At 38.2% G+C, this 24,600-nt stretch overlaps 1 protein-coding gene across 1 annotated transcript in view; it reads right to left on the reverse strand.

Annotated features, from left to right (window-relative positions):
• Positions 1-24,600, reverse strand: part of LOC135177886 (vitellogenin-1-like) — a 43,134-nt gene that overhangs the window by 13,548 nt on the left and 4,986 nt on the right. The window contains exons 5-22 of the mRNA XM_064148309.1: positions 22,715-22,876; positions 21,911-22,062; positions 19,143-19,293; positions 18,888-19,045; positions 18,623-18,788; positions 17,434-17,556; positions 15,651-15,869; positions 13,174-13,391; positions 12,991-13,088; positions 9,121-9,245; positions 8,941-9,045; positions 8,736-8,855; positions 8,285-8,474; positions 8,104-8,197; positions 7,801-7,986; positions 3,288-3,432; positions 1,524-1,743; positions 510-679 (exon numbers count right to left, since the gene is read on the reverse strand). Of these exons, the coding sequence (XP_064004379.1) occupies positions 510-679; positions 1,524-1,743; positions 3,288-3,432; positions 7,801-7,986; positions 8,104-8,197; positions 8,285-8,474; positions 8,736-8,855; positions 8,941-9,045; positions 9,121-9,245; positions 12,991-13,088; positions 13,174-13,391; positions 15,651-15,869; positions 17,434-17,556; positions 18,623-18,788; positions 18,888-19,045; positions 19,143-19,293; positions 21,911-22,062; positions 22,715-22,876 (2,802 nt within the window). The remainder of the gene's footprint in view (positions 1-509; positions 680-1,523; positions 1,744-3,287; positions 3,433-7,800; positions 7,987-8,103; positions 8,198-8,284; positions 8,475-8,735; positions 8,856-8,940; positions 9,046-9,120; positions 9,246-12,990; positions 13,089-13,173; positions 13,392-15,650; positions 15,870-17,433; positions 17,557-18,622; positions 18,789-18,887; positions 19,046-19,142; positions 19,294-21,910; positions 22,063-22,714; positions 22,877-24,600) is intronic.

The raw sequence follows: 24,600 nt of genomic DNA on the forward strand, positions 1-24,600 counted from the left end.
TGCAAGTAAAACCAGATACAGAGAGCTATGAATCTTCCTGCTGCTTTAGAAGACAAGATTTATAATAATGTGTGAAAACCACGCACAAGTAGAGTGATACACCAAACCCTTTGGTGGTAATGAGCATTGTTCATCCTACAGCTACACAAAACTAATGTTGATAATGACAGTGCTGTAGCTGTGGCTATCTCAGGGCAAGTTGTGTAGATAGGCATCATAACTTTTTGCTAGTTGCAGTAACTGGAAAGAACAGACTGCCTTTTGGGCACACAGCAGCTATTTTGTGTCTAACAAGAGATTTTCAGAAATACAACCAACCTGCTTTTTCCTGTCATGCCAAAAGCCTTGTGCACTGAAAAGACATGCCAAAAGCCTTGTGCACCCAAAAGCCTGTATTTTTTTGTCTTATATTTTATATACCATCATGACAAATAAAGATACTTAGTAAAAGAAACTAAGATTTCTGTAATGTCTCCCACAAATCTAGAAGTTGATTTTTACAGAAGTACCTGGTCATCTGTATCATCGAGGATTTTCTTCACTTTTCTAATTACTTCTTTGCTGGAAGATGTTTCTGCCTTTGGATCTTCAAATGCCACTAAACGTACCAATTTTGTAGGAGCTTGGTCTCCTGCCTGAACTGTGACTTGTATTTTTTCAATAGGTGCCTCTGTGTAAACTGAAATTGCACAATAATTAGTATTAGTTTCAGTATTAGCAATTGAATAATAGAATAAATCAAAATTTGCTATAATTTATTTAGCCATTCCTCCCCAAATAAAAATATGAAAGCTCATTACATATGATACTAAGCAACTTTGTTAAAACGTTTCTGCAATACTTAAAACACATTCTGGCACAGCACATGTTAAATTACTAGCATGATAACAAGTCAGTACACAGAATGATAGTGTATTTAAAGTCAACTGAACTGAATTGTTTAACTACATAACACTGTGGGATAGTGAATTAGGCATCAGAAAGGAGGAGGCTCAACTGTAAAGAACAGCCCAATGGTTAGGTCATTAGTTTGATACCGAGGAGACCTAGATTCAATGGCCTGCTGTGTTTTTACTTCTTGTGATCATGGATTAAGACATTAAGGATTAGATTCTGGCAGGGTTAATCCATGATTGCCTTTAAGAGGCTGGGTGTTTGTAGCTACAGGACACTGCATTGGATCTGCTGCCCATGACCAATTGCTCTGTGCTTGCATCCCAAATCCAGTGATTTAGGATACATCAGACACACTCTGCAGGCACAGATCAGCTCTGCTTGATGCTAGCCATGCTGGGTGGCATTGCTGGCAGAGCTGGGAAATTGCTGCTCAGACAAGTGGGGGGAGAAATGCATTCCTACTACGAGCAGTCTGCTGGCAGTACTGGTAAAACTGGGAGGTATTCTTAGTTGTACTTAAGATACAAAGATACGTACGTACATATACAAATATATATATGGATATACACCCCCTCTACCCACCCACCCATCACTTTCTCTTTTTCATTGTGCACAGTAGTATTTACCTGGCTTGAAGCTCACTCTAAAGCTGTGCTCTCCAACAAAGTAATAGAGAGGCACGTTTTTGATAAATGCTGCATGTACACTTTTCTTCTCAATGCACACTTGAACCCCAAATGTGCTTGAATTGGAGCACACGGACTGAATGTATGGCTTTCTGGGGGAAGAGAAGTGTCCAAAGGGAAAGGAATCTCCTGCTGAAATATCTTCTGCAGACTGTCTGTCCTATTAGATAAGACATGTGTCAAGTTAAACTGAACAACAGCAAGGGATACTTGAATATTCTGAGTACTCTTTTACAGTTATCATCATCAGGAATTAACCAGTTTATTTAACACAGCAAGGCCATAACACAGAACAGCTTGATTTTCAGTTGGGCAAAATTAGAAACTGAATGACTTGATTAGGCTATCTCATGTAAAAAGAGCTTCAGGCTATAAGAATGGAAAATTATATCACAGATTAATTATAAATATTTAATTTTGTTTTCCTAGAGTATTAGACAAGTTCTTGATACATCTGAATGTGCTCTAGACTGACTGGAGTTCTTTCCTTTGATTTTTGATTGGGGCAAACAACAGAACCCTTTTCTATGTCCATGAAAATTCTGTCTCAGTTGACTTAACATGAATGTGAGACTGTACCAGTCAAAGCATATCAGATGTCAGAAATTTCCACTCAAAACTATTTATATATGCTAAGCAATGCTTGCAGAGGAACAAATTAGAATTCATTAAAATTAGAATCAACTCCATGAAATGAAAACAGAGCAAATAGCTAAAGACATATAATCATAAGCTTTCGTTTCACATCTAATACAGCTTTGCAATTAATTCTTTTTACTCAGTTTATCATGTGTCACAAGATTCAAAATGTTGTATGAACAACACTGAGAAACGGTAACTTTAATGCTGGTATTTCCCCCCCCCCCCCCCCACTAATGACACTGGAAATTGCTCCAGTTAGTGCTGTTATGCAGTTGCTGTTCATTTCAGAATAACTGTAGAGTGCTGAGTCTTTAGGTAGGGCAATACACACAGCCAGAAAGCAGGAGAACACTCCTTGTTCTAGGATATTGGACATTGCTCTCACTGATGTTATGTTTGCCAATTGACTTCTCCATAGGCAAGTACTGTACTCATCCTCTTTATCTCTTTTTACTTTTTTTTCCCTGAAAACCCTTCAAAGTTGCAGGACCACAATGAAACCAGAACAAGACAGAGTATTGCTCACCTCTGTCAGCCTTTCACTGAGTGAATTGTCACAGTGATCCCTTCACAATGCTGCCCATCATAGAAAGCCTGTACTGGCTTTTGTAGAAAAATGTAGCTCAGGAAATCATTTGAGTTGACACACAAACTGTCATCCATCTTTGAATCAGGACACTTATAAGCATTAAATTTGGCTCTACAAGGTAAGCAATGGAGCGCCTCATGGAACATTTGTGTTTGCCCCAGGAAAGTGATGCTTACATAATATTTACAAACTATTTTAAGGATTGTGGGCCTCTCCTGTAGATGGCAGTGCAAAATTAATTACCGAAGAAAATGCTTCTGCTTTTGAAAGAGTATTGCAAGCCTGGTACATCACTCTCCAGATTTTAAAATAACATTACTAGAGGACTATTTGTGTTATTAGATTGAACTTGACTTATTTTGAATGAAGCAACATTGGTCAGAGACGAATTGTGCATTTTCCTGTGGAGAACAGAAATAGTCTCCCAGTGATCAAAAACCCCAAAATGAATAGTCAGACACTACATCATTTACCCTGATGTTATCAGTCTCTCCAGATGCAGAATCGGAATCGAAAGACATCTTCATTATGTCAGGCACTGCTTCAGGTACAAGAACTGGAGTCTTCTTACTAGCAGCCAGATCCCCAATATTTCTTGTAATGGCAAATGTCTTAGATCTGCAGAATAAACATTAGACAAATCCTGTACCGATAAAGCACTGCTGAGGAAAAGACCTGAACAATTCCTTGTAGCATGTACTCTGCAACAAATACCACACTTTGCAAATTGCTTGACAGATGCCGTGTCTTTCCTGTTGTATTTTCAAGGACTGCTAAGAGTGAATAAAGACATGGACCTTTCTCAGGGGCAGATCACTCAGTTAGGCTTTTAGAAGCATGTGTACAGGCTAAAAGCATTGCAATTAATGGTGTTTTAAAATGCCTAACACCTTGAAGAACAACCCACTTACTTAGAAGCCTGACTGTGGATTATATGATTAAAATTTCAAGTCTCCTGTTCTGATCTTCTGTGCATTTAGAAGCACTAACATCTATCTCAAAATTCCCCACATGCTGTTTCTCAAGTATGAAAGTGATCTGCTTGCCCTGTGGTTTTTGTGGTCTGCCAATAGAGGTGGCCTTTGTGACAGTGAATGGAAAGACAGTCTGCAAAACGGTCTCTATTTTAATATGGTCCACACTGTACTAGCCTGAGCAATTCCAATCTAACCTATTTGAAAGATGAATTTGTATTCATCTGATAGCCTTCTCTTCCTCTTGAAGGCTCCTACTGTGCTGTGTGCAATGTAAAGCACACAATTGCTCTTCATGTGGAACACCTCAATAAAACGTATGTCACCTGTGGGCTTTGTTTTCTTTCCCATCTTTCTCTCTCTTTTTTAGATAAGGACATGACAGCAACGCTCCATGCTGGGTGATAGGAGAACCTTGAAGAATGAAATTGAAATAAAATATTCTCCCTAACAAGCTGAGGGGATAAAAGAAAATACAAATCAACTTGCATTTCAGATGGCTCATCTGGGTACAGGGACAAAAAAAGGTAATGGCTTTTATTTTAATCTCATTCAATAATTCAAATGACCACTGAACTGCAGGCTGGGTCTCCAAGCAGAAAGCCCTGGGGTTTCTTTTCCATTTTTTTTTTAAAGCCAATAGTCTACTCCTGTCACCTAATGAAAGTGGAGGATCGATTCTTCCCTGTTGAGCACAGAGAGCCGACAAATGTAGCTGCATCACAGGTGACACATGTCAATGTCTGCAGAATCACACAGCACAGTAAAAATAGGCTGCAAGAGCCAGCTCTGGTGATTTAACAAGAAAAACAGTCACAAAGAAGGCCTAAAGCTATGGTATGAAAGAATCTGTTCTCTCTGATCCCACATAAGGGAGAAAAAGTAAAAAGGAGATTTTCCAATATGTATTAGTGTACTTTTTTGGATGAGAGAAGAAGCTGTGCTATAGTATAAGCCAAATTCACTGCAGGGGTAAGGGACAAGCAATTCAGCTGTGTTTGGCTGATGTTTCAGTGAATGTGGCCTTGCATACATCCTTAACATGGTGACAGAAGTGCTCAAAGCCTGTTTAAAACAAGAACAAAACCAAAACTCAGTGAAAAACTATTTCCTCGGGTTTTAAAGCACAGCATGATATAAAATCTAAATAAAAGAGAGCAAGAGACAATCCTCCAACCAGACCTTCATCTGTCTGTCTGCCGTGGTGAAGTGAAAATTCTGCCTTTCCTATGCATCGTTCTTTTGACCTTGGTGCAAAGGTGTTATAAAACCAGAGACATAGGTTAGTAGCCATTTCCCTTCTCTGTCCCCAGGCACACCATGCTGCCATGCCAGCTCACAGTGTTTGCTGGCTCTTCTGTTATTTTCTGCAACAGACACTGTGGAGATGTTGCACACAGTGTCGTAATTCCATAATTTATCTCATAGATAAGATGCCCATGTGAAGAAATTTCTGCTTATCCTACAGTTGAAACAGTCAGAAAAGCTCTATGATGCAAGCTCTATTCAAGATTATGTATATACTTCAGTAGCCTGTCATTATGAGTATGTGATGCATTTGCAAAGTGCATTCTCTGGCAATTCTCCATGTTTATACTTTAATCACAGGGCTTTAAATTCCCCTGAAATTTATTTGATTTTTACTTCTTTCTATACATTTTATTTTAAAGTATGTTTAAGTAGCCATCTGTAGTATACTAAATAATTATGTTAAAAGGACCTTAAAAACAACTATTATTTTAAATTAAATTTAACTTTGATAGGCCCAAATTGAATCACATGCTATATTTTCTCTCCATGGTACGATTACTTTTTTTTTTTTTCCTCTGATTTTTGCTATAAAATGAAGTCTGTAATGTGCTGATTTGCATCTGGAATGCAACTTCTCCATCACCAAAGTTTTCTTTTTTATTTTCCTTTAGAGTCTGTGATTGCTCACCTGAATATTTCTTCTGCTTCTGAAAGTTTATACAAATCCCACAGCTGTGACAGGTTATAACTTGTACAGTGTGTAGGATGTAAGTGAATTTAATGCTATTGAACACTGTTTGCTTCCTGTATCTGGATGTGAGAGATGAAGGGGAAAATAATATCGCATCCTGACTAGCTTTAATGACATGGTAGAAGGTAACCCACTGACCATCTAGGTAAAGTGCCCAATACTAAAATATTTTGAACAGAGCTCACAAACAAATGAAAGAGCAATAGTTTTCTTGAACCATTTCTTTAAATGGGGAATTTAAAGCTAACAAGGGAGGGTGCCAGAATCTCTCTAAAAGAGTCAATTCAATAGGCTCTTCATTCTTTGATGCATCGATGAGGAAGGAAGAGGAAGTCTATATTAAACTAAAATTTTTGACCCATTCTATAGAGAAATACATATGTATAGATATACACACACCCACATATATACACACACACACACACACACACACATATATATATATATATATATGTATTTATCTCTATGTCATGCCTGCTTGTTTCTGTTCATACCTTTAAGATTTTATTTTGCTTGGTCTTTGACCTCCTTGGTGAAGTGGTTCAGTGTTACATTCTCTAGTTATTGTACTCATTGCTGTTTCATTGCTCTGTGTGGTTTCCACTGACCATTAGTTTTGTAACAGTGAACGAGAATGCTTTTTGGAGAAAAATTGATGGTGCTAGAAGTTAGCTAGTGAGTATTACCTTTCTCATACACTTGGCATTATAGAGCTATTTCTGAGCGACTACTTCACCTTATAAATGATAACGCTGCAGGGGCTAGAGCAGCGCTTGGGCTGGAACTCAGGGAGCCCTTTGCTGTAAACCCTTGTCTCTGATAGTAACTCATTTTATGCTTTCTGGCAATGCATTTAACCCTTTTTGTGTCTGATTTGATTTCTCCTTAAGACAAGGGAGGAAAATATTTCTTTGATTTGCAGGGAGGCTTCTGCTAGCATTTATCACTCTGCTTGAGGCTCTAAATTCCCTATGAGTGTCCAATACTCTCATTTTGCTTCAGCATCCTTCTGAGTTCATTAATATCTTACTCCCTTCTTCACATGGAGAATCAAATTAATACCGTATTTGATGAAGTGTAGGAATCACCTAAGGGAGGAGGGTGTGATGTCAAATGATGGCTAGGTTGGTCTGTGTCCATTGAAGGGCAAGAGAGAATGATAACCAGCCTAACTGATGGCTAAACTGAGGAGACCTGTTCAGCTACTGCAGGCCAGCAGCCATGAATTTTAATTGTGGGTAGATCAAGCAGCTGAGCTTAGTTTAAAGGCTTCATTCCTACAGCAGAAATTTCTTAGCATTTGTGAGGATTGTATAATAGCTGATTTCTGTTATCGGTGATATTTTTTCCTTTGTGATGAGTTTTCAGCTTGTCCTTCTCAGTATTTTTTCATGTGTGTGTGATGGCTTTCTAGGCTTTGGTCTACTGCTTTGATTCCTTGGGCATATTCTTTCTGTTTCCTCTGTCTCTTTGTGCTTGTATTTCCATCTGTTTTCATTTCTTTGGCATCTGGCTACAACAGTTTTCCAGAGTGTATTGTAATTGTGTGCAAAGATAACAAATCAAGTAGACCTAACAGGTAAGAAAACCAAGCAGCCTCCACAGGGAAACAAGGTAAAAAGACAAGAAACACCAAATCCTCTATGCTTCAAGGCTTCAAATGCAAATATATATGGGTTTTCTGTTATAACTGATAGGATTCAGGTGGCTTATATCTTATCTAGTGTCTCTTGTCCAAATATATGTATTGGGATAGAAATGTTATGCCATTTGCATTTCAAATAGTTTATGGTTCTCTACAACTGAGATATTATCCTAAAGAGGATTTTCAGGTGAAGACCACAGTAAGTAATGTATATTTTCAAGGAAAGCCTTTGTACATATTGCTTCACTTAGAATAAATAAATAACACCAATCATTGCGAGTTACTCAAGCTGTCAGTCAAAGACAAGATCCCTAAGCAAATGCTCTGTTTGACATGGAACGACATAGAAAGATAGCAAGTCTTACCTTGCAGTAATTACATTAGTCTCATCTTTACATGGTGGAATTTCAATTTTGATGTTTTTCTCTTTCACATTAACAGCAGCAAAAACATTAACAGGTACATAGGCAGTCACTTCGCTTTGTGCTTCCAGCCCTGCCTGAATCAGGTGTGTGTTGATCCCCGTTACAAAGGTTATCTTCTTAGCTGTGCTGGAAAGGTAGAATCAGAGTAACATTAAGTTTAGACAGCAAACAGCTGTTGCTTTTTTATGGCCCCTGGCTCTTGGAAATATTATTTTTGTATTTTTTTAAATAGCAAATATTTACCTCAGGCTCACTTTGGATCGCACCCTGATGTTGGCATTTAGTAAGTCAGTTAATCTGAAATCAGACCTTGGAGAAGGTGTGATCTGCGCTTGAACTATGGCAAAAAAAGCAAGAGGATGTTAAGAATTCCACCCAGTCCTGACAAGTATGATTGCATTGTTCAGGTTTTGAAATACATTACCATTTCCTGCCACTTTTGTGACAGAATAGTAATAGAAGCTGGTCTCTGCTGGGAACCCAGTACATGTGGGCACAATACGACGAATCTCTGAAGCCAGGAAAGCCTTGGTCCACTGTCTCCCTACACCAGTTTGAAGGGTACTGATTATTCTTTTTACGGAACGGATGTTTTCATCAGGTCCATACCATGTCTGCAATTACAGAGTTCAATTTGTCTAAACAAGCAGAACTTGAATATCATGATCTGTGTCATTAACTATGCCTCTGGGAAAAGTTTGCCAACAATGATTATAGCTAATCCTGGTCAAAGCTTGACCTCGTTTGCCTCGATTAATACTAAAGACAAAACCCACTCTTGAATTAAAAAGTTATAGAAAAAAAGAGAGGCCACGTATGAAAGCCACAGTATTTTAAGCTTCTGATGCTTGGTGGTAGTGTTTTCAAAATGATACCTGCAATGCATTTTGGATGGTGTTTTTATCAAGTTCACCAAAGAACAGCTCTTGGCCAAACATCTTCAGGTATCCCGATGCAAAAGGCTTGTCACTGGAGAATGCCTTCCAGTCAGAAAGCTGCATCAGGAGAAGAAGAAAATCTGTTTCTTCATAATATTAGGGCAAGTAATACTTAACAATTTTCTTTTCCTAGAGAATTTACCGTTTTCAGGATTTCTTTGAAGTCATATTTTGTTTCCCAGTCCTCATTAGAAGAGTAGCTTTTTTTAGCAAATATCTCCTGAAGTCCTTCAATTGCTACTCCCACCTGTGGGAAGAAGTAAAATATAAATGCCAGTTACATGATGGGGTGAGAGGGCAACCTGCAGGTAGACCAAATTACCTCTAAGGGATCAGCCACTCTGCCAAGGAAATGTGTCCGTAGTTGGGATATTGCCATCGTTGGAATTAAGCTACCTGCATTATTCAGTACCAAGTATTTAGCTGCGACTCCACTCATGAGTTGCTCTGAAGAGAGATACACAGTAAAACAAAGCACAGTTCATTTGTAAAGTCACAATGTGCAGATTGTATCAATTTACTAATTGCATAATTGAACACATACAGTGTTGATATAAGAAAAGCTAGGAAATCCAGACACAAAACTAATATTATAAAGCTGTCACAGACAGAATAATCTGCATTTTTTTAACTACTGATGGACAAAATTACAAGCCCTTTGCTCACTGCATGATGATTATGATATTTTTCCAGTTGCTTCGGCTACATCATTTACATGTGGTCAGATTCTCTAACATCAGCTTATGAAACACATCTAGAAAATATTGTTTAGGGCAAAGGGGATCAGAAATGCAAACAGATTTGCCACCCTTTGCTAATACTTTGGAGGAAGTGGTAAGTACAGATGGTGAGGTGTATACTTGTCTCTCAAATGACTCAGTTCCAAATGCTGTAACTCCTTACATGAAATTCACTACTTAAGTAATTGTTAACTTATGTGTGAGCGTTGGATAACTAAAATTTGTGCCTATTTATTTTCTGTACTTTATGTTTATCATCTGTAATGACCATAGATACAGATGACCAGTGCAGAACACAGTCATGTGTTATTCCCAATCTGGCACAAGTCTTTACAGTTCTGTTTTCTGAGTTACAGTAATTCCAAGGCTTTTCAGAGTTTCCCTTGGTTTCAATAGGAAGGAGGCTGACATGATATGTAGGCATCTCTGTTGTGCTGCCTTTATTCCAGTTCTCCTATTTTCCCATACTAGTTGGAAGACAGGGTAATATTTCAGGAGTCTTCTATCTCCACATTAGACCTTGTCACCATATAGTGATTAAATCCCAGCGCCACTAGAAATCAGCTTTGGAAACCCAGCACAGCCAAGATAATTACAAAGCTGTGGAAGATCCAGACCAATAATTTCAATGCCAATACAGAAATTACTGAATTGCAGGAGATGTATTTGCAAACATTATGAGGAGGAGTGAGTCACTGACCTCTTTCAAGAAAAGAAATGCCTAAATTATCATGAATCATTTAACCAGAAGTTAAAGATCATTACTTTATTCACAAATGTCTCACAGTACTTCTGTAGTGACACTCTCTATGTTTCAGATATCTCACTTGTGACTCAACATTTTCTCATCCTCTTCTGAATCCATGCATGAAAACAGGGATCTTTGTTTACTCCTCATGGATGAGTTGTTTTGTAATATATTACTGGAACTAATTTTGATTTCTAATTAGCATTAACACACTGGGACATTACTAACAAGCTGACTTGAGACTTGTAATGTGAAGATCAGTTTTTCTCTGACAGCGAGAATGCAGTTACCCAGGTGTCACATGAATTGGATGCTAGAAGGAAGCATGGTACTTTTAGTGAATTTAAAGATATTTCTTTTGGTTCTAACCCATGAAAACTGTTAATTAAAAATCTCATAGTACTTACTAATACTTAATAAGAAGCGTTGTTTATAAATGATTATGAAGAATTTACTGACTTGAAAAGTGTCAGGATATTGTCCATACCTGTAATATGACATAGTGCTAATGCTCTAAGAAAAAAATTACCAGTCCTACTGACAGTCAGAAGAGGCACTGTAGCCAGTTCACTGTGAGAACTTGCATCTATCTGGCATATATATGGCACCTGCATATATCTGTCTAAATGTCTTGCCCCAAGGAAGCGAGAAAATAAAATCAATGATGACAGAAAGAAGTGTACCTATGAACACTATTAAGTCTGTGCTTATTAAGAGTGAGACTCTCTCGGTCCTCATATTGAGCAGAACTTGGGTCATCCCTTTGATTTCAGTAGTAGTGTGCAGAACATGAGGCACTATTTGTGATGGCCATATGTGACAGATTCCAGATAAAAGATAAATTCAACTGACATTATTGCCTGCCATTAAAAATTTAGCACCTAGCACAAAAAAGATCTGTGATGCTGAGGGAACATTTTTGTTTTTAGCAAGGAAATAGGTATTGCATTACAGTTGTCACTATGGTAACTCCTTCAGGATGGACTTAGATTTCACCTGTAGCTAGCAGTGACAAATCAAATCAGAAAGCTGGAGGATGGGTACTCCTCCCACACCAGTGTAATAAGAGGATTGACTTAATTTAACTAAATTATACAAGCATAAAATTAGCATATGTGGGAAAAAAAAATCTTGTCTCTTATTCTTCTTCAGGATGAGATATTTAAATACTACTTAGGCATGGTAACCATATTTCTGATGCTGGTCTTCACCAAGAAGTAAAACAATTTAGTTAAGTGCTGAATTTTCAGGCTACATCCAGAACAGAATAATCCATTTCACATGGCCCTCAGACAGCTACCCTCATGCAGACTGCACCCTTCTTTCTTATGGTGTAAAACAATCAGATAGTTTCATTTTGAAAGGAAAACCAGGAGGAGAAAATTGCTATCTAAAACTAGAAACACATATCTGAGTATTACTACAAAATGTATCTCTTTCTGAATGAATTTTAAAGTTCACACAGGCATACTATTCTTTAAGCACTCTCCATCTCTGAGGCAGCAAACGTGTATTGTATGTTACTGTGATCATTGGGGCATGTATTATATTTACTTTTGTTACAGAGCAGACTAAATGGTGATGTAAAACCCATAAAATGCAGCAAGGCAACAATAAGATCTATAAAAGACTTTCAAACCACTTCTCCCCTCCAAAAATAAGGCAAAAGTACTTGTACACTTAGCACTGTTGATTTCAGATGTTTCAAAGTCTCTTTTGCTATTGATTATTTTGGAAAGAATCCTTAGAAATACCAGCGAGTGAGAAGTGCTAACAACATCCAGGCTTTTCTAGATAAACAGCATGTGTAAAAAGACTGTGTTTGTAGATATAAGCTCCATAGTATGCCAGCTACATGCGCCAAATCACTGAGGCTGTCGTGGTCATTTACATAGGAGAGTTGCTTAAGGAAAATCTTTACTGAGAAAAAGAACATACATGGAAAACAGAAACAGCAACAATCTGGTCCAGCAAGCAGTGTCTTCTATTCTGGTCCTCCCCGCTCTGACTACATTTTTATGTGCAACTCCTATCAATGTAACTGATCAGGCTTCAAATCCTACCCATATATCTGCTCATTCCAGTAAAGGATTCTGGTAGGAAGGTGCAAGAAAAAGGTTTAGATAATGTCTAAGTTAGCTGCTTATGGCTGCAATGAATTGTTACATCTGAGAGTTTTCTGAGTTTACTGTTTAACTGGGCACTACTGTTGGAGTGAAGAGTATTTAGCATCACATCTGAATTCAGCAAGAGCAGTAGATGTTCAGCACTGGCAGAAATTAATCCACTTCAGCAGTAATTTAGGTCCCTTCTGTTTGTTTGGTGCTGAACAATAGTATGAAATTGTTAAGCACCACTGAGACTACAGCATTCGATACTGCAGCATGTGCCTCACCGGCTAATGAAAATACAGGGTTAGAGCCCCACAAGCCCTTCGGTAATTTGATGCTGAAAGTGTACAATGCAAAACATACAGAGACCTAAACACCCTCCAAAACCAGACCCTGAGATTTTAATATACTTTTTTTTTCTCTGAACATAACTGAAAATGGAGGAACAACATGCAGCTAACCAGCTGGCTAGGAGAACTGGGTTCTCATACTATACTTTAATTTATTACTCACAAATTGACATGTATATATATATATGTGTGTGTGTGTATGTATTTATGCATATTTATCTACAAAAATCTTCTGAATCTTACCTTTAAATATACTGAAGCGGAAAACCTTGCTGAACTGATACCCAGATCTGTCAAACTTATGACTTAATACTCTGATAGCCATCCTGCAGGCAGAAGCTCTGAAAAAAATTCAGTGAGCACATTAACACCTCAAAGAATTTGCAACAAGCTTTATCACTGAGGAAGGATGCAAATTTTCCTTACATCACTTGAAGATCTGGAGCTGTGCTTCTACCCAGGACCCTCAGGTGAGAGTAGATGAAATTTGCCACTTGCAAGCTAGGTTCCTTCAGCACAGCATCAGCTAACGTCATCACTATTGGAAGACCTGGTTTGGTTTCAAGCAAAACCACTGCAGCTAACATTCGGATCCGAGGATGAATTTTGTGATTCAGGAAAATCTCAAGGGTAATAGCCTGGACCTGAAAATAATAGATATATTCTAATTTAGAGTAGGTTTGAATATTTTGCTAATAAACATTCATCATTATCAAATGATCTCTTCATCACTAGTTGAGCAAAAAATTGTGTTATTGAATTATGATGGCAGCAGTGTTTCTGATTGCATCATCTGAGGTCTGGAAAGGTCTGACTGACTTCCTGCACAATCAAACACAAGGAAATTTGGTGGATAACTTCTACACCAAGGCTATTATCTCTTTTTGAGCTATAACAAAATATATCTGTAATAAAAGCACTCCAGGTAAAAGAGTTTTCATGGATGCATTACATATGTGAGAAGCAGCTTCAGTGATCGCTTATCCTTACTCATGAATCTATGCCTTATTTCTAATAAATCGATCTCCCAACAACAGATTTCATTTCTGCTAAATAATAAAAGTAAAAATAAATGGATAAAACCCAGTTTAGTACCATAATGCCATGTAGGCAGAAGAAAGTTTAAAGAAAACCTGTAATTTCCACAGTACCACTTGTGACCAACGTGTTTGACCTCAGCAATATTCAGTATCAAGACTAATTTTATACTGGAACCTTTGCAGTTTCCATAAGCTGTACTGAAGCCTTTTAATCTCAACTTCAAAATGAATGTGGATGTTTCACACTGTTCTGGCAGCACCTCTGCAGTCCCAGCTTGCCTGGAACAGCACACATCATGCTCTCCAATGAAAAGTCTGGTCCAGAAAACTTCAACGAACCTTCATAAAACCAATGGGGATGTTTTAAATTTGAACATGTAGATGATCAAACACAAAGGTAAAAGTGGTGACAAGGAAGCAGCAGGCATTTTCTAAATATAACTGTCTTTTAAAAGTAAACAATCAAAAAGACAAACCATATACCAAGTCTGTTTAATACAGATGTATGTGTGTTTGGCTGCAAACTAGGCATTGAATCACAGAGAGAGTGATTTGCTATTGGAATGGGATGCCCAGGGAGGTGGTGGAGTTACCGTCCCTGGAGGTGTTGAAGAAAAATCTGGACGAGGCACTTAGTGCCATGGTCTAGTTGACCGGATAGGGCTGGGTGCTAGGTTGGCCTGGCTGATCTTGGAGGTCTCTTCCAACCTGGTTGATTCTATGATTCTATGAATCGTTTTTTGAACAATGAAAAAAATCCATTCACAGTTACCATATTGCTCCAGATCAATTTTCACAAAAGAAAATGCGTAGAAAATGGAACTAAACAATGGTCTGGGTCACATGTGAAAGCCAGGTCAAAGGGCAGTGAGAGACACAGCACTGTTTTTAAACACCAAATTAGTTTTTTTTTGTTCTTCCCCTACAAATACCCTAATATCTACCTTTGCTATTGTCTACTCTCTCCTCCCCCCTGCCTTGCTTATCCCCACCTAGCATCTGCACTCTACTAGTTTCTTTATTCTTTTGCTTAAAAGCATACCCTGACACACTATTGTCTGTGGATCAATACATGCACTCAAACGGAGTCACATGCAACAAATGAATATAATGGAAAAACTGATGCAGATTAGTGGGAGAATAGTTAATGAAAGCTTTTATTTTACTATTTACATAAAAAACCTTATGCATTTAAAAAATGGGGGAAAAAAAGCAAGGTTTCTTTTTAGAACCAGATTGCTTTGAGGAGAAAATGATTGTAAAATGATGGCTGTGGTGGGTAAGCATATGCCTGTGTAACCACTGTATGAGATATCTAATCATTATCTCGTTCAGGGACAAAAGTCACATTTAGAGAATTTTCTGTTTATGACTTAAACCCATACAGTGTCTGTAAATTTGTAATTAGGATGCAAACCTCTGGCATCTCTTTACAATAAGATCTGCTCTTGAATTACGATTAGATGTGACACTCAGTATTAAATGTCAATTCTCTGAGAACCCTTTTTTTGTGGTCCTCTCACATACCAAAGTTGAAGCAGCACTAAACACACTTGGGTCATTAATTTAGCTTTCTGTCTAATGTCCTTGGGGAAAAAAAAAAAAGGGTTGCAAAGGAAATGCTGATTCGTCTTCAACAATAGGGTAATGAGCATATCGTTTTAATGGGATTTCTGTTGCAGTCTGAAATACCAGAGGTTAATGTCAAAAAGGAATAAGATGTCAACTAAGGAATGGTTAACTATTTTAAAACCCCAATATATTACATCTGTATTTGAAAAACAGATCTGCTTTGCCCCTCATCATCCATCATTAATTAGCAGTCTTGTGCTGGGTGCAAAAGTGTCAGCTTTGTTTTCTTACCATTTTTGGGTCTTTCACGCCAATGTTTTTCAGAGCCAGCACAGCAGTTGCATGCACCTTGAGTGGCAAATCTGAGGCACCAGCTGCATATCCTGGCAAAAATTTCTTGATGTGCTTGATGCTGGCTGGATGTCCTACATTCCCAATGGCTTTCAAAGACAGGGAGATATCATCTGTGTTAAACTTGCTCAATGCTTCTCCTGCAAAGCCATGAAGTAGCTGAAGAAAGAAAACAAATCTTCTGTTGAGTACAATTCCAACTCTTATCTATATCTCATCGCCAGCCTATTCCGAGGTTTGACTTTTATAATTTCAGTTTGTTCAGTTCACTTATTTTAAATATTTTCACATTCTTTTTGTCTTCATGAATAGAATATTTTATTCATAGAGAAAACACAGCCAAGAAAGCTCCAAAGAATGGCATCTTCATCACTATGCCTCAAGTTATCAAGTGAGATTTTTAAAGGATCAAATGATGGCTAGGAGACAGTTTCCACTGCCTTTCGGGATGGGCTGGGAATCTGGCAACAATGATGTTTGAATATCTGCCTCATGGTTAAAGACAGGTGCAAAAACCACAGACATGCTTAGATTCTTAATACCCTTGAATAAAACTCTTGAAGATAATGGCTAGTGGTGGTGCCCTTATCTTTAGCTATATCAGCCACTTTTTAGTGTGACTTAAAAGCTAGCAAAGAGATCATCAAGTCCTTTTACGGTCATCATCACATGCAAATGGATCATACTTACAATTCAGGTAAGATCAGAAGTAGTTGTCTGAAAGTCAAATATGAGAAAAGAGCTAAATCCTAATATAAAACTATTTTCAATGCTAACAAAAGGCTCTAACAAAGAAACTACATTTTTAACAAACAATTTCAGTACAGTTCCTGTGCTTTAAAATATCACATTTGAGATTCATTGATGGTACAGAAACATTCCATTTGATATTACGAATTGAATGGATATCTGAAATGTAATGAATAAACTTGTAGGATTATTAGTTTGGGGAAAGAATTTATATTCCTTGGCATTGGGCTTCTCAGATTAAATTAGTTCAATAGCATTGATGCCAATTTTAAGACAGGAGATGCATGCAGGTATGGTGGCTATGCCTGTGTACTAGAGGGAAAAAAAATTCATGGCAGTTGTGCAGTGTACTGGGGACAGCCTGCTCATACTGGGGATGGTGGACTGACCAGTGTCAAAGACGGACAACACCCATTTTTCTTTCCTTCTCTATCACTGGCTGAGTGGCTGAGCTCTGTAAGACATGCCATGCATCTCTAGAACTAGAAAATGCTATTTTCTGCCTATATAATAGTTTTCAGGCCTACTGAATAAAAGCAGTGCAGAATAAGATGGGTATTACTTTTATGAAAAGCTTCTAGTCTGTGTGGATGGCTGAGCTGTATCATTTTGGGCAAAACCCTGGCCTTTTGTGTCACTTTAGTTATAAGCAGGTGTACATATTTTTAAAGTACTTTAGAGCAGTGCCACGAGACTTCATTAATAATTGGCAATAAAGCACTCAGAGATACTCAGATAGAAAATGCTATGGATTATATTCCTCTTTCTCTCACTCTCTTTCCTGTATTAATCCAAAGATAAAAATGCTGTTAATCTAAAGATCTATCTAAAGATAAGAATGCTGTGTTTGACCAACTGGCATTCTTTTCCCCAAAGGAAGCATTGCAGTGAAGTGAAATACAGGTTTCTGAATAATGAAGAAAGAACTCAAGGCTTATTTTTTCTTTTAAATGATAAATAATGATGAGGTTACCTGGAGACATTCCGAACAGGAGTCTGACGATGAGCACTGTTTGTGGCACAGGGATGCATAGCTGAGGTGGCAAACCTTTCCAAGTACAGTACTTGAGCGTGGGCAATGTTTTTTCACTATGAGCTGGGGAGAAACCAGTTGTTCATTACCACAATTAATGAAGAGCAACAATATTAAAAAACACATTTCTGCCACATGCAAGGCAAACCCAGGCCTCTGATAGTTTTGTATCAATGGATTTATAGTACATGAGTGGATATAACTGTATTTGACAATGCAATTGTAAAGTAATTCAAAGCAACATCTGGAAGGCAGATCTGTTGCTTTTATAGTGTATCAGATTTAAATTTGGCATAAGCTATAATCCAAAGGGAGGAAATCACCCAGTTATGGAATGGAAAACCATACATTATTCAAGAAACATACATCATTGCTTTATAATTGCCTCATCTATAGGTACAAAAAACTTGAGATTCAATGTGAATGAACCTCAGCACTTTGGGCAGACAGGAATATGTTGTACAAATGTAGGAGCTGATAGGAGGTACAAGCCCCCTGCTTCCTCGAGTGGGAAGGAGAGCATTAATGCACAGTAACAGCTGCTCTGTCATGGCTTTTCCAGAGGACAAAGCTCTAGTCAGAGATTTGAGCTCTCTACCTAGGGTAGACAGATGTAAGTTCTTGCATGTGAGGCTAGAAGTAGGTCCTGCAGAAGAGCAAAAGTATTGTGAAAATCATTAGACTTTCTCCTGTGTGGGCTCCCCATTGGCATCATTCCCTTGATTTTTGATAGATCTGCTCCAATTTAGCCCCATCCTGCTAGGTCATTCGGGATGAATACATGGACACAACAAATATGTATTTCTTACTTTCTAGTCTATGTAGACATTCAGTCATAGATCTGTTATGATGTAACTATAAAGTATGTTTGGAGAAAAGGAGACCAGAAAACGCTGTTTGCAGCAGGAATATTTTACTCTTTCTTTCCTGCTATATTCTGGATTCACTTTTGCTGATCTGATTTGAATTCCCACTCCCTTAAGACAGTCAGGAAATAAATAAATTTCAACCTCACCAGGAGATATAAAATGTTTGTACTTTCAAAGCCTTTGTCATCTTGTCAAATGAATAAATTTGATAGATGCTATAGTTAGTAAAGAGTGATGCAAGAGTGTTTAGAGAATCCCACCGTTGCTTCCTCAATCACATCCCAAGTTGGTGTGCTTGAGTGCAGAGCCATGAGCAATGTCTGGGCTGCTTCCCAGTTGGTGAGTTCCTGCTTTTCCATTTTGTGCCTCAGGAACTTGAGTGCACGGTGACTGGCAACTGCAGGAATTATATCCAATATGTAGCGTCTGGAATGAGAAAGGCAAGGGCCATTTTCCAGATCCACATTTGAGCATGTCTCCAACAGAGTTTATCAGCAGAAGAATCACTGCTTCTATTGCTTGTACCTGTATGCTGGCCGACTGGAGAACTGCTTCCACACTGACTCCAAAGTCTCCTCATTTGCTGCACGAAAAAGATGCATAAGCTTAAGGGCTTTTGCTGGTGCATCACTGGAAAGCTGCTCAGATGTGGTCTCTACGAGGTCTTGCAGGCTCTCCTCTATCTGCAGGAAGATTAAAATGCAGGAAGCTCACACATGTTGTTTCCCACATGCATGGATTCCAACAGCCAACAAAGTCTGCCTGGTGGCTGAACTTTACCTGGCTTTCCACATTTTTTATTCTGAATAAGTGGACAGGAAGCTGAAGCAATTCACTGCCAAACTGGTACTGAAGTGACCCACGATTCTGGAATTCTTTTGGTGGGACCTCTGCCGTGTGCTTCTGCACATCAGTCAAAGTAAGTTTCTGCCTGGAATGGGGAAACCCAGGGAGATGACATCATAACATGCAGGGTGAAAATGGAAAATAACTATCTCCCTGCATTGCAATGCCACTACAATTGTTTTAAAGGGATTTTATTATTGAAGGACAAAGATATTTATAGAGAGATAAAGTTGAACATGATGGTCAGAACCTGAGAAGGTGTACACTTACACAGCAGGGCTTAGAACAGAGCCAGCATTTGCTTTCCTTTGGGAATAACATGGCTTGAGAATTTAAGGAACTAGTGGGAGGTAAAAAGTGGTGGCCTGAAGAGGGTCACAGGAACTCTGTGTTTGCTTTTAAGGAGTAAATTATGGATTATAGGAAAAAAAAACCCACAAAACTGTTGGGAAACTTTTTCAGAAATTATCACTTAATTTAAACCTTTAAAGAAGTTCATTAAAGCTCTTTTGTGTCTATGCCTCCTGGAAGCTTCAAAAAGAATTGAAAATTGGTAGATACAATAATAAATGCTACAATCTTTTTACTTGCGCTATTATAATTCCCTCCCCATTTTGCCTGGCAAGCTGAAAGTCCCAGGGACTGCAGAAGATAAAAGATTCTCATGAAGTTTCAAATTGGATTTCCCAAACAAAAAGGGCCAGATAAGTTCAGGATTATTCTTTGGAAAAGTACTCAAGCTCTCATCCTTTGTTAGTAAAAATATTTGAAATGACAGACTGTCTTTGTAAACATTTGCTAGCTTTGTGATATTTTTGGCTAGAGAGATGCATCCTATCCCACCACTTATGTTTAAGCTAGGTTTTTTAGGACACCATAATAAAGTTAGGAATTTGTACTGAACAACCGAAAACATTCCAAAAGCAATATTGTACTACACAGTATCTCAAAATCTCTGTAGAAAATTGGTGTGTTTACTTTGGAATCTCTATGATGATCTTCTGTATCATTTCTATCCACCCCTTCCATACAGATTGCAGAGAAGTGCTGAAGAAAATAGCATATAACTGCTCTGCAGACAAGCCACTGGAATTTGAATAGAAATCACTACAGAAGCAGGAGAGATTTTTTCTCTCTTGAGATTTTATACAATATTATCGAAAGGGCATTTGGGTCAGAAGGTATTGCAGCAGATACACTTGGACAGATTTAACTCCCCCCTCCAGAATATGATGAATCTATTATGTCTTCATCCTCATCGTTTTGGGGAGAGATATCTGTCTAGAATAGATAGGAATATGTTGTAGTCCAAAGCGAAGATCAAATGAATGCTAAAGATAGGATTAAAACGGTGAAACAATAGTAAGAACTCTTAGCTTTGAAAGATGCTGCAAGAGGCTTAAAATGAACAGAAGTGTAAATTCAGCCCTACTTTAGCCCCTTCTGCTGGGCAATGCAGAAGACCCAGAGAAAATGAGAAAAGCAAAGGTATTAACCTTTCTAGGGGCTCAATACCTAAGGAAGCACGGTAAGGAAGACAATCCATGCAGGCTTGCAGGAAGAGACTTTAAATCAGCATAAGTCCATTGGCTTCAGACTAATGCTCACTCACAACGACCTATAATTTGATAAAAGCACTATAGTTGCATCTATCTTCACCTTGATTGCATGAGATAATGAGATAGCAGAGCCACTTTCACCTTTGCTGTTTTTTGGGTTGTTTTTTTTTTGGTTAGCCAGCTTGAACGTGTTCATCATAGCAATGAAGTTAATAGGTGATTTATCGACATGAACTTTCTGATGTTGCAGTTTCCCAAAGTGTATATTATACCAATAGATTCTTGCAGAAGCTAATGGAGCAATGCAAAATTACAATATTTTAAGAGTGGGATTGAGATATATCTCCAGTACAGTGACATTAATGCAGAAAGCTTCCCTCTTCAGTAGGGCACTCTCTGTCTATAGAGTCAATAAACCAGGTCACTAAAAATACATTTGATAGACGATTTTGATGCAGACGAAAACATTTTCAAACAGTGGAATCTTGAGGGCTTGAGCTAAAAATGAGCAGGACTATAATTTCTTAGACAATAATATTCTAATTTTACCCTAAACTTGTTTAAGAAACATGCAGAATTTGTTACGGGAAAAGCAAATACATCTTACATGCCTTGTGCCCGACATTTTTGCAACAAAACACAATTTCCTATCAAAACCAGTTTCGATGTGAGATTTGCAAGCAGCCCCCTGTACTTAGGAAGTATATCAGAATCTAAAGTCCTATCTATATTTCTTGTGAACTAGTCTCTGGGGTCTCTTACTCTATTGTTATTATTTTCCAGGGAGCTCTCAGTGAGTAACTGTCTTTCAAAGTATTTTACTGCAAATATATTAGTTCACAATTTTTCAGATGGAATTACATTTGTTTTGGCTTTTATGACATAAATCAAATATCCCTGAGAAATGAAATAGTCAAACCCTGCCAAGTTCAGCTAACAAAATTTGGATAGTGATGTGCATGTTTCAGATTTACAACTAACAGTGAAGCTTTTCTCTTTTTTTAATGAACTGTTTGGGATTCTATGTAATTAAATACTGGCAAACAATAGGCTGTGGAAGTAAAGGATTTATTTCACTATGGAGTTTGACCAAATTACTGAGATGCTGAGTTAGGTGCTGAATTAAAGGTATATGTACAGTACCTTGCTTCTATTATTGCATTTCCTCCTGTTACCTCATTGAAGGGTGCAAACTGGTGGATTTCCTCAACATCAGCTTGTGCAATTACAGCTTCATTACGTGCATATTTGATTTTGTAATTGTAAGTAGCAGTTGCCTGGGAATTCTTGTTTCTCTTTATAAAAAAAACAAAGAACATAGAAAGTTATTGAACTTCTACATTCTGTGACTAGAAGCTATTACATCACCTACTTCAACCCACTCATTTTCCGGGGCTGTTTTGTTCGTTGGCCATATGACCAGTTTATGTGAATTCTGTGTGCACACTTCCATGGGAGAGGTCAGCCACACTGCCTGGCCCCATTAGTTATACTGCTAAGAAGTGTTGGCTGTTTTCCTCCTTCCCAAATATAAGTAATTGGTTATTCCCTTGAGAAGGAGACACATTCTCTGAGAGCAGCAGTATAAGCCACATGATTTCTTGTTTCAAAGACAGGATTATAATAAGATGCAGCAGCATCTATCTTGAATAGTAGAAACTGAACATTTTTGTACTCAACAGAGTAGGTGAATTAACCCATGCTGATAATTAACGGTTTCAAAGCCAGCTAGTTTGAGCTACTTGAGTAGCAACTGCAACATATCACAGTTTGCAGCACAGATCTCTGGCTGCTCGGTGGAGTCAATGAAAAAGAAAATGTTGATCACTAAATATGGCAGATCTGACTCTTCTTCTATTTCAAGGGTTAAAAAACAAGTGATAGCAACGATGCCAAATGGCTGCATAAGAATATAAAGCATATTTACATAAAACCATTCTAATTTACCTGCTGACACGTCTGGCATGGATGAGTGTATGCTGAACCTGTGATAATTTGAACTTTCTCTTCACAACTGTTCAGGTCCTTGGATTTGGTCACATAGATTAGGTTTGCTCTCTTGTTTTCCTGAATTGCATATGTTGTGTTACAAATACCTCCAATTCCAGCCTAGCAAAGAGAAGACTGTGATCAGAAGTTCACTCTTAGGCAGTGCTTCATCAATTCCCTTGTGATGGTTTGGGTGTTACCTGCCCGCCGCCCCCCCCCCCCCCCCCCCCCCCCCCCAACTCTGGAAATCACCCAGACTAGACTCGGCCAGCTCTGGAAATTTGAATGAGGCTTATATTTACAGCTAGCACAATATACAAGCAGATATTTACAGTATATACAGAAATATACAAGGTAAAATGTAATACAGAAACAACTCCCCTCTCAGAAACCTGAGTCCCCAGGAGGAGCTCTCAACCACTCCTGCAGCTTCCCCCTGCCCCTCTCAACCTTACCCCAGTCCCAAGGAAGAATAGAGGTTTGGCCAAGGGATTAGGTAGCAAAGTGGATTAGTCGAAAAATGGAGGGTGAGGTTAGAGAGATGTAGCTCAGCCAGCAGCCCCAGTGAGAGTGGTTATCTATGTTTTCATTTCTTGTTGCTATACATCTCAGCAAGCCTGTGAGTGAAGTAGACATCACCACTGATTTCTTTCCACAGCCTGTAATCTAGTTCTTCTCACCAAAACATTCTAGCCTGCTTCAAACTAGCACATTCCCTGCATCTACTTTCCCGTTTAATTCCATGTTTTCAAAATTCCTGATGGAAATGAATGATTTTGTTTTATTCACAGCACTCTCCAGAAGCAAAATCAGGGTGATCATTACTTCCATGTCTTTTTAATATGTACAGGTTTCCAGTAATCTAAATTAGAGCTTGACCATAAAAGCAAAAATCCTCTAGCATTTCATAGAGACAGGATTTGGAGCCTCAGAAAGGGTAAGTAACAATTTCCAGGTAGAGCTGTCGATTTTGAAATATGAGTTGAGGAATATTAATAAGAAGTGCCAAAATAATTTGATCAGTTGGAATAAAATCTCAATAGCAAAGCATTTTAAGGTTGGAGATGACATTCTGCCCTTAAAATTTGCTTTTATAGACAGCTTATAAATGCCTATGGAACAGACCTTGCAATATCAGATGATCTGTCAGAATATGAACAGTGATAATTAAAAAGAATTTCAAGATAGCACAGTTTTGATTGTGGGTTTTCTTCATTTCACAGGTTTAGTTCAGATCTTCAATAATATTTCAAACATATATATTTATAATAGCTCTTAAATTTCCTCAGTCAGTGAGGAGATTTTTGGAGAGAAAAATATTTGATTGCATTTTAGGAGAAAGGGTTATTTCCATGATTTTTTTTTTATTGTTATTGATAGCACAGACACTCCAGAGAGCAGCTCTGGGCTATGTGAGAACAGCAAAATGGTCATGTGGTGGTTGGGAGGCAAGACATACTCACTTCATCTTTAGTTTAACAGTATTCCTGAAGACAATGTGGCTTTAGCAAGGGATAGAAGTAAGGATTGATGAAGTTTTCTGAAAGACTTGTACAATGCAAATACAGGTGTGGGGCTGCTCTGCATACTGCAGGCTGTGGTGAAGAAATCTAGACTTTAAATTGGAATGTCCAGTGCCTTATGCTCAGTGGGATGAAGTAGTCTCCTGCCTTGTTGTACTTCCCAGCTGTGTGCAGTTCACAGCTAGTTCAGACAGTTTATCCTACACCCTGCAGGATGTGATGTAGATTTTCCTAGGTTAGTCCTTTAAACCTCTCTGCAGCTCAGATTGTGGGCCTAATAATACATATCCTCCTCTGTAGAGTGACTAGAGATTGTGAAGC

The sequence above is a fragment of the Pogoniulus pusillus genome, chromosome 8, assembly GCF_015220805.1.
Source record: "Pogoniulus pusillus isolate bPogPus1 chromosome 8, bPogPus1.pri, whole genome shotgun sequence".
Classification (NCBI taxonomy): domain Eukaryota; kingdom Metazoa; phylum Chordata; class Aves; order Piciformes; family Lybiidae; genus Pogoniulus; species Pogoniulus pusillus.